Source organism: Alosa pseudoharengus, unplaced genomic scaffold (assembly GCF_046254945.1).
Source record: "Alosa pseudoharengus isolate Yale_2024_CS ecotype anadromous, Long Island Sound unplaced genomic scaffold, YU_APseudo_1.1 YU_APseudo_1.1_scf_7, whole genome shotgun sequence".
NCBI lineage: Eukaryota > Metazoa > Chordata > Actinopteri > Clupeiformes > Clupeidae > Alosa > Alosa pseudoharengus.
Window position 1 is genome coordinate 24,821,057 of NW_027468859.1, and position 11,033 is coordinate 24,832,089.

General features: G+C 39.2%; 1 protein-coding gene and 1 non-coding gene across 2 annotated transcripts; both read right to left on the bottom strand.

Moving 5' to 3' along the window:
- Positions 1 to 793: 793 nt before the first annotated feature.
- trnav-aac (transfer RNA valine (anticodon AAC)) lies at positions 794 to 866 on the bottom strand. The gene has a single exon. It is a non-coding gene; the product is annotated as a tRNA-Val (tRNA).
- Positions 867 to 8,676: 7,810 nt separating this feature from the next.
- On the bottom strand, positions 8,677 to 11,027 carry LOC143109371 (rano class II histocompatibility antigen, A beta chain-like). Its single transcript, XM_076272084.1, has 5 exons — positions 10,919 to 11,027; positions 10,517 to 10,789; positions 10,033 to 10,314; positions 9,316 to 9,429; positions 8,677 to 9,054 (listed from the first exon to the last, which is right to left on the bottom strand). The coding sequence occupies exons 1-5, from the start codon at positions 10,980 to 10,982 to the stop codon at positions 9,014 to 9,016; spliced, it is 774 nt and encodes a 257-aa protein (XP_076128199.1). The 5' UTR covers positions 10,983 to 11,027; the 3' UTR covers positions 8,677 to 9,013.
- Positions 11,028 to 11,033: the final 6 nt, after the last annotated feature.

Below are 11,033 nucleotides of genomic sequence, written 5' to 3' on the forward strand. Positions count from 1 at the left end.
GGGCAGCACATTTAGGCTACTGTCTATGGGGGAGTGACAGCAACACTTGTCTTAATCAGAGACGCCTGTTTAATTTCCAGTTAGAGTCACGTGTTTCTCCATTGGCCTCCAGTTATTGTTACCCCCACCAAGATGGCGACGCTATTTACGAACGTTCGGGAGCCCAATGAAACAGTGGCTGTTTGGTCTCATGGCGAATATGAAGGTTTCAGTGATGTATTTGAAACAGTGGCTGTTTGGTCTCATTGCAGTGTTCTCTCCAGGGTCGCATGCATCCACAAGTTTGACTGTAAACAAAAGAGGGAAGCTGGTTTCAGCCTGAAATCAGAGCTTTTCTCTTTCACAATGCTCTGCAGGTCACCTTCGACCCCAAGGACCTTTCGCCATGGGGGTGGTTGTACACGAGTGGATTTATGGCTGGGTTTTTTTGTACAGCTCAGGTGCATTATGGGTTATTGTTCAGATGGAACACTGGAGAGAAACTGTTTATGACATCTTTCTCTGTCTCTCACACACTCATTCATCACTGTCCAACAACTACACACATGTAGGCTCACATAAACACTCACTCTCACACACACACAGCCACACAGTCCAGGTACACACGATTCTAGTTCCCCTCTCCCACCTGCTGTATGCTATTTACACACACTCATCTCATGACAATACTGAAATTCTACTATTACTACAGCAGTAGAACTACTGGCCCTTTTGTATGATTGGTGTCAGTTCTAATGTCTTGGCAAGTGAACCGTAGCCTATCAGGCTATATCTTAACTGTAAAAGCATCTCTTGTTCCTGCCCAGTTTCGAACTGAGGACCTTTCGCGTGTTAGGCGAACGTGATAACCACTACACTACAGGAACCTGATGGTGCTGTCACTCCCCCCTCCAACCAGCTCATCTGTTATCTCCTTCTGTGGGTCTGCCCCTTCTCTCCCGCCAAGCCATGTGGACTCTACGCTGTGAGTAAACTGAAACGACTTCCTATATCCTCACTGTCCCCTGTCCGGCAGTTTGCTTCTATTTCTGTCCCTTCCCCATGTCAGCTATTAGCAGCTGCAACCCCCCCCCCCCCCCAACTCCGTGTGCTGGGTTCTGTTCAAGTTTTGACACCAACTTCCTGTTGAAAATAGAATACTCTTTTACACTTTCATCTTAGTGCTTGCTCTATGGGGTTCAGGCCTTGGTTCTTCATCAATCATCAGTCAGTTTATGTGCATTGATAGATAGAAAATTTAATTGAAAGTAATTAACTTAAAAATCTCAGAACATTTATTCTTGAAAATCCATGCCTGATTCAGTCAAAATTAGGTCCAGATTAATTTCAAACAATGTCCTGTGTGTGGCCTCCTCATCCTTTGTGGCATTCCATCTCGCCGCTAACGTGGTGAAGCAGTCATTGGCAGTATTAAGAAACTGTTAGTTACTGTTTAGGCAGTTACGCATAGCACAGCACCCCACCCCACCCCATCGCTAATGCTGTCAATTAGTTAACTGGCTAAGGCTAGCTAAGCTTACCTCCACACCTTCCCTCTGCATGAATACACTGCTTTGTTGCAGGGGGTAAAAAGCGCTCGTTCCAGGATGTATAATTAGAAAGAAATCCACCCAACCTAGGGCAGGAGTGAGCATGTGAAGCAGGATTGGGCGGGGGGGGGGGGGGGGGTCAAAGTCTCCTGGATCCCCAGCTTTGGGTATTACGCTCAGATTAGATTATAGAATCACTTCATTAGCAGAGGTAGGTAGTCATTCACAGGGGCACACACACACACACACACACACATACAGATAAACATGCACATACACACTCAAACAAATATACACAAACAAACACATAAACGCACACACACAAGCAAACAAACCGCACACACACACACACAAATAAACAATAATATAAGCACACACACTCAAACAAACAAACCAAAAAACAGACACACACAAATAAACAAACATAAATGCACACACACACACACACTGTTTTGCTGGAGTTAAGCTGGAGGTGGAGGGTCAAAGCTCAAGGCTTATACTTGTTTAACCCCATCCCCTACCCCCCACCCACCCAAACCTACACACAGGACACATCAGCTCCCTCTCTCTCTCTCTCTCTCTCTCTCTCTCTCTCTCTCTCTCTCACACTCACACACACTCACACACACACACACACACAAAGGTCTCCTGATGGGGCATCTGTTGGTGACATCCCAGCAGGCTGATGATTGTGTGGACAGGTGACTCCGGTCCTTGGTCCTCGGTGGCAAATCCAGATACTGCACAAGGAGGATGGGGTCAGTGTGTATGTGTGTGTGTGTGTGTGTGTGGGGTAGGGGGGAGGGGGTTGTTGGCACGAAGACAGACCCCCCAGAGGGAGCCAGAGAGGGGCAATGAAAGGCCATGAGGGTCGGTGAGGGCAGGAACATCTGACCCGGATGGGCACCCCTGCCTGCCTGCCCCACAGGGCTGCCCACAGCTGGAGTGGACGTCTCCAAAGCCTCTCTACAGAGAGTGGGAGAGAGAGAGAGAGAGAGTGGGAGAGAGAGAGCGAGAGGTGGGGGGCATATAGAGATACATAAAGAAGGAGAAGGAGAGGTGGAGAGAGAGAGAGAGAGGAGAGAGGGGAAAGATGCATACAAGAGAAAGATGCATACTTTAAAAAGACAGGAGATAAAAAAGACAGAGAAATTAAGAAAGATAGAGACGATTCAGAAATTACAAATATAAATCACTGCAAATTGATAATGACAAAGCAAGTGATAGAAGAAATGCCACTTTGTTTAAGGCGCATAATTAAAATGTCACGTCTTGCTTCTGCCTTCATCTAACTTCTCTGAATGGTAAAGTAGCCAACCGCATGGTGTAGCCAGTTCTATACATAACTCATCAACATAAGGATGTTACATGTCCTCTTTATAAGCTAGCGCACATTATGTTAAGTTTAACTTTATCTGTCCTTGAGGTCAATAATAATCTTTGAGCTGCTGCATGAAGAGAGAAATGTGACTGTCTGAGTGGGGCAGCTTGTTGCTCTCGTGTGCTGCTCCAGACTTGGGGAATCCAGCTTGAAGTGCAGGCAGCAGGCATGTGTGTTTCAAAATATCAACACTGACCTGCCTCAGTAGTTTGGCCTAAGCATAGGATTATTTTTGTTGAATTTTTGGGTTAAATTTTATTCATTCATGTCTCGATTTAGTAACTTTTCATATAGATATTGTTGTATACAGTAGGCTTTCATTTTACTTTCATTCGAACACCTTTAGTATCTAACAAATTCTCACATTTGTCAATTTGAATTTTTTAAAAGTGTAATTTTCATGCATCTGCTATTCATTCTATTGTTTGCCAGGCGTGTTACTCTCTGGTATGTTGCATCAAGTTTTTATTTTTATTTCATTTTATTTGTACATTTGCATTTCTTATCTGCTTACCTTCTTCAACGTTGTTTGTGTGTGTGGAGAAAACGGGATGCGTTCCTACTGCTCCCAGGGAAGGATTTTCAAAACAAGATATAACATGGATAATAGGGATTCCATCAAATATGCGATGTATATGGAATACAATTTGCAATGATCTACGACATAAATCATTGATTATGATAAAAGAAATGGCACATTCACATTCTCCGGGATCCATCAGAATTTATGGTGTAACTCTGACCCCCTCTATTGGCAAATGTATGAACTACGTTACTCACCCTGTTGAACCACACACACAGCAGTTAGGCACTGCAAACCTTTACAATGTTTCTTGTTTTTTTCCGCGTAAAATCCATTTGTGCTTAGGACATTTTTGTATAATGTATAGTTATGAGGTAATTTGCATGTTTTGATAAATTAGCAGAAACAATGGGTCCAGATTGTCCAACTTGTGTTTTGGTGACGTTCTATGATTTTAATGAATGGATTTTTTTTACCCCTTCAGATGTAAGGTTATCTGCAGTGCAAATTCGGGGCATGTCTATATAGTTAATTAGCATAACTAAAATGCCTATTCAGATTCAAAGAACATACACTTATGGTTATGGTTAGATTTTACTAACTTGCTAGATTTAATTTCACTTTACTTCAGAACCCTAACCATTCAGATGATGAGATGAAAAATAAACCCTTTATAGCCTAATTTATCTCATCTCATAGTGCATTGTCTTTTAAAACAATCTTGGTTGGTGGCTAACAGGTTCATAATTCGTTTTTAATTGCGAACATAATCTTAAGCCAGCAACATGACATTACATGCATCCAAGACAACGAAGGCTTATAACAACTTAATATTATGCATAATTATGCTATCGATGTGGCTCAAACAAACAAGGCAAGAGTTTGTGGAGTAGCCTAAACTTGTATTTGAACAAGAGCTGGCTAAAGGGTAGTATGAGAACCGTTTAGACACAATGTCCTTAAAGTGACAATGCACCATTTATCAATACATCAAGTTACTGTAATCCACAAGGAATGCACATTAGCACTTAATCCATGTGTTTACCCAGAGTTGCCAGTTTTTTTACAGTTAAAAAATTATATAAAATCAAAGAGGGAGTTTTTGGAAAAAAGAAGCTTTGTGTACTATGAAGGACAGTTAGCTGAGTACAAGAGATGTGTTTTAACATGGCTAGGTCGAAAGTGGAGGTCGCATAATAGATTTATAGCATTTTTGAATATTAAAATATTAATATAAAATCAAAGAGGGAGTTTTTGGAAAAAAGAAGCTTTGTGTACTATGAAGGGCAGTTAGCTGAGTGCAGCAGATGTTTTTTGACATGAGTAGGTCGAAAGGGGAAGTCGCATAATAGATTTATAGCATTTTTAATAGTAAAAAATAGGTAAATATCTTGAGATATTTCAAGATAAAGGATTTTGAAGGCCGATACCGATACAAATATTTGTTGATTTAAAAATCCGATATTCCGATATATCGGCCGATATATATATATATTTTCAGAAACGCGGAACAAAACATTAACAGATTTCCCTAACATTAGTTATTTGTAGTTATTTATGAGTATTGACTAAAATAATATGATAATGCATTTCAAAAACAAACTTGTTTATTTTTAAATAATATTGTCACAGTGGAACAGAGGAACATCGAAATATATTAAAGTTCTGATAAATAAAATGTATAAAAATAGAAACGATATGAAACTTAGTTTTTTGAACAAAAACACAATAACAACAACAAGTTTCATAAATATAACTTTGAACTAAGACTTAACAATTACAAAAAATAATGATGACATTATTACTATCATCATCATTTGTATTATCATTAAACAAGATAAAGGTCACTCTTAAATGTTTGAGTGTGCGTGTGTAATAATTAGTCCCTATTGCCTTATAAGCTACCTTATAATTACAATGTCAGCTTGCTTATCCCTTTACCTGCACTTTTAAAATGATTTCCATCAAGCTACATCAAACCATTTTCAATCATCAGTTGCTGCCTGCCTTCTAAAACATACTATTTAGTGATCTAAATCCATTATGTAGCTCTGCTGCGGCTGAACGACAGTCTGAAGCGCACACTTGGCGTCATTGGATTTCACACACGTGTAAAAGAAAAGATAACTTTTATGAACAAGCTAGGTTTTGCACAAGCTACGTTTGATACTTTTTATCTATGTCTAAATGTTCACTCCTCTCACGTCTAATTTACATTTTACAATGCAGGGACTGTAACTACAGATATACTAGTAATAAATCATTACTTTATTTAGGCAGAATAAGTTCGTTGTGGTTTCCAAGCTCATTAATGTTAACGTTAGCGGTCTTCCACTGATATTCATAGCATTAGCTAGCTTTGTGGTTAGCTAGTCTATGATAAGCCCTAATTTAGCAATGGATAACGTCATACTGCAAATTGTAAAACATACGCTTTCAAAATAACAGGCCGGGGAGAGATGATACGTGTCACTGCTATAACTGTCACGCTATTAAAGAAATACATCTTCAGTCACATTGTCAAAAGTTAAAAGGACAGACAGTCAACTACACTGTAACAACGTAACGTAATTACTAGCTAATTCCGCTTCACTCTCGGCTTATTTAACAGCAGCAAAACTGGACATTGTTTTCATGAATTTTGTCATGCTTATTTGAGTTAAGAGAACTGATGAGGATGTTCTTTTAATTGTTATTTCAAGCAATGTATGTCTCGTGACCAAATCACCATGAACACACTTCACTGATGATCTCACTCGCGGATAACTGGTTCTCTCTGCCCGACTCTGGCTGGATCAGCAGGTTGCAGGATGTGTGGCACGTTACACACAAGTGTTGCCAGCAGGGACGGTGTAGAGTGCCCTCTGGAGGACAAACTATACAACGGCAACACTCATGACATGGTTGAAGGGTGTTTCGTTATTTTTAAAATATTCATTTATCGGCCATTATAAATGCCGATACCGATAGTTTGGAAAATGCCTTATATCGGCCGATAATATCGGCCCGCCGATAGATCGGTCGGGCTCTAGTAAAAAATTAATGTAAAATCAAAGAGTGAGTTTTTGGAAAAAAGATGCTTTGTGCACTATGAAGGGCATTACCTGAGTGCAGCAGATGTGTTTTGAGATGGGTGGGTCAAAAGGGGAAGGCACATAATAAATGTATAGCATTTTTTACAGTAAATAAATTATATAAAATCAAAGAGGGAGTTTTTGGAAAAAAGAAGCTTTGTGTATTATGAAGGGCAGTTAGCTGAGTGTAACAGATGTGTTTTAACATGGGTAGGTTGAAAGTGGAAGTCGCATAATAGATTTATAGCATTTTTGAATAGTAAAAAATTAATATAAAATCAAAGAATGAGTTTTTGAAGAAAATAAGCTTTGTGTACTATGTAGGGCAGTTACCTGAGTGCAATAGATGCATTTTTGACTTGGGTAGGTCAAAAGGTCAAGCCGCATAATAGATTTATAGAATTTTTTAATAGTAAAATATTAATATAAAATCAAAGAGTGAGTTTTTGGAAGAAAGAAGCTTTGTGTACTATGAAGGGAAATTAGCTGAGTACAACAGATGTGTTTTGACATGGGTAGGTCAAAAGGTCAAGCCGCATAGTAGATTTATAGAAGTTTTGAATGGTAAAAAGTTTATATAAAATCAAAGAATGAGTTTTTAAAAAAAATAAGCTTTGTGTAATATGTAGGGCAGTTACCTGAGTGCAATAGATGTGTTTTGACATGGGTAGGTCAAAAGGTCAAGCCGCATAATAGATTTAAAGCATTTAAAGCATTTTTTTTACATTAAAAATATTTATAAAAATCAAAGAATGGGTTTTTGGGAAAAAGAAGCTTTGTGTTCTATATAGAGCAGTAATCCAAGTTCACCAGATGAGTTTTGACATGGGTAGGTCAAAAGGGCAAGCCGCATAATAGATTTGAAACATTTAACATTAAAAATTTTATAAAATCAAAGAGTAGGTTTTAGGGAAAAAGGAGCTTTGTGTACTAGAAAGGGCAGTAAGCCGAGTTCAGGAGATGTGTTTTAGTATGGGTAAGTCAAAAGGTGCAGCCGCATAATAGATTGAAATCTTTTATCAGCATAAAAAATTCATAAAAACAAAACATGGGTTTTTGGACAAAAGAAGCTTTGTGTAATATAGGCAGGCCTTGTTCAAACACATTAAAGTTGGTTTGACACAAACTCGACCCTCATAGTCAGTGCTAAATTGATTTTTCGAATGTGTCGAATATCCAACGTCCAATATAAAACCAACTTTACCACGGTATTTTACATAGGCTACGTTCAGTTAGCTATCTAAATTAACTAAAGCTTGACTGAAATATTGTAAAGCCATTTACTTCTTTTAAAAATGTAGGCTATGGGAAGAGTGAAATCACTGATTAGTTTCAACGGTTCCTCGCATGTTTCTGCTGAAAAACTGCTAGTTTCATCCCGAGCTGCACGTTATCATGAGCACATTTTAAAGATGCGGTTATTAGCCTATTTTTTTTTCTTTCTCAAAATGTAGCCAGTTGCCCGCATTCAAAAAATGGCACATGCGATTATATTTCACAACTAAAGTGAAGTAGGCTACTATGACTGGGAAAGGCTGGCAAGCTAGCCGCAGACAGATCAGGGCCCACTTCCCCGAAAGCATCTTAAGCCTAAGAGCGTCGTAAAGTCCCTCTTACGAACGTCTTAAGATTTCCCGAAACCATCGTAGCTTAAGAGCGTCGTGAAAACACTCGTAGATCTACGAGTGCTCCAGAGTACTCGTTACCGGCTAAGAGCGTCTTAACAGTACTTCTCACTGAGGTCACCAACAGGACATACAGAGGAATTACAACTTAGAATACATAATCCAATTTACGTTCCCATTCTTCATTGTGTTTACCTGTGATGAATCAGATTTTAGCGTGCAAAATAGCCTACATTTAATGGTCATAATAATGTGATGAAAAGCGGACAAAAATGCAATCAAGTTATGAAACGAGACGTTGCCAGAATAGTTTGACATTATCTTTGCTAAGTGAATATTTTATTAGGCCTATGAGGTAAAAAGCAGAGAAAGCAACATGTGGTTTAGTCTGTAGCCTACTGCATCAAAATCTAAGCCTACACATTTCCTCTCTTTCTTACTCGACTCATTTCTTACTCATAGACACTCTATGTTGTTCTAATTATTTTGTACACTTGTTGAAGTCAGTCTAACAACCAGTATCTGGAACAAGAACAAGACAAGATCATCTTTTTTATGTTTATTTAGAAAAGACAAAATCTTTTCTGCAAATGGATTGCATGGTCAAAAAAACGTGTTGCCTCCAACACATCTTAGTTCAAACTAATGACCACCCATTGATTACTACACAGGAATGTTTGATAGCATTTATACATGATTAAATTCTGCATTTTTAACAGACACAAACCCTAAGAATTATGATGAAATAATCCTCATCAATAAGCTGTAATGCAGCCAGTGACGGGTTATAGGATGAAGAAGAAGATGAAGGAGGTTGTCATGAAGTAGAGGCCGTTCTGAAAGAGGTCGTCATGGAGTAGAGGCCGTTCTGAAGGAGGTCGTCATGAAGTAGAAGCTGTTATTACGGGAGCCATCATCCACCCTGTGCCAGAGAACATACTATGTCAGAATAACCGATAAAACTCACAAGACTGTCTTCACTTTGGTTCATTTTACATTTGTCTTGAAATTATTTTGGACCTATCTGTCATGAGAAATTGCACCATACTCATACAATTTCTAGACTATAGTAATACTTACTCATAACAACCCACTCATACGGTATAGTCTACATTTCCTATAGAGTAATACTAAAGACATGCAATATACGGTATGTTGTCTGTTCTAACACCCAGCTGCTGACCTTGAGACGTCTTCCTGTAGTAGAGCAGTCCAGTAGCACTGACCACCAGGCCCAACACCAGTCCAGCAGCCCCAATGGCCACCTTATTCCTCTCCGCCTCGGGCATGGAGGACTCTGGCAGTACAGAGTAGACGTGCAGTTGTAATGGTCAAGGAATGGATTTCAGATATAACTTTAATATCAGAAAACAGGAAATTGGACAACATATTTGGCACCTCCTTCTCTTTGGCCACACAGTATACATTTCTGGAAAAAATAAGAGACCACTGCACATTTTTCTGATGTCAACCTACGGTTGCTGTGTGACATTCGAATGAGTTGACGGTCATATTCAGTTAAGTGACCACTGCAAATTTGAATATGACCGTCAACTCATTTGAATGTCACTCAGCAACCAACCATGGGATGACATCAGAAAAATTTGCAGTGTTCTTAATTCTTACTTTCCTAATTATTTTCATATATATATATAGGCAAAATATATGTGTGTGTGCGTGCGTGTTTTCTTTGTATTGAAATTACATGTATATTGTGGCAAGTTAACTCCTTTTTCTCACAAATTACAAAACACCGTGTGGACAACATTAAATTAAACAATGCATTCAAAACTGTGTTCGCTTTTTTAAAATCATATTTTTGCATTATATTTTAAGCACAATTTACAAGCACAACCCAATATCGGACTTTTTCAAGTACTGACGAGAATTAAGAACTCACCCCAGACAAACTCTCTGGGCTCCTTGAAGCTGGCGTGCTCCACCACACAGGTGATCTTCTCTCCAGGCTTGGGGGTGAACTCTAGGTGGGAGTGGATCTGGTAGAACCAGTCTCCATCCGCCAGCTCCTCCGTGGACGAGACATCGCTGGTCACCTTCTGTCCATCTCTGTACCAGGTCACACGGATCATCTTTGGGTAGAAGTTGTATGCGCTGCACATCAGCATGCCAGGGTGATTGTCACTAAAAGGCTTCCCCAAACTCAGCTTCACTCTGGGCTCAACTGCAAAAGTGTGTTTTGAACATGTTGTCTTCAAATGCACATTATGCTCGTAATGTTTTGCAAAACGTTTTGAAAGTTTAGTGTAAGGCTAATAATTAGCTTTTGTCAGACATGGTGTGAGGTTTTGATCTATAAGTGATGGTTTCAGAAATTGTGTCACATGTGTAAGAAACTGTTGTCTATTCATCCATTATGTACTCACTTGTTTTGTCACCTGCATGGCTGTTGTACATTTTAGCACTAAATTTGCAGAATCTGTCAACATTGCCTCGCTCAAATGGCAGAAGGAATGTATCGTTATTCTTCTCATCTGCCAAACGCATACCAACACCTGAATAGCCCACGTACCAACCGACAGTGCTGTTAAACACTAAGAATTCCATTTTATTGTAAAAGTATGACTCTACAAAAACCATGTCAGTCATACTCATCGAGTTGGAGTAGCAACGTATCCATCTGTACTGGCAATATCCATCTACAAGCAAACAAACAAAACATTATAGCCTCATATTCATTGCTAATTTGAATGGTATGACACAAGTTAAGACTTGACTGTATACACACTTGCTTTGTTTGTATTAAAAGTATTTGTTTTTGCACTTACCTACTCCAAGGAGTAGATATACTAGCGGCAGGAGACAAGCACAAATCAGTTCTGAGCAGGACATGGTCTCCCTCGAACAGGAGACGGCTGTGTGTGAACATAGCGTGTGAAAGAC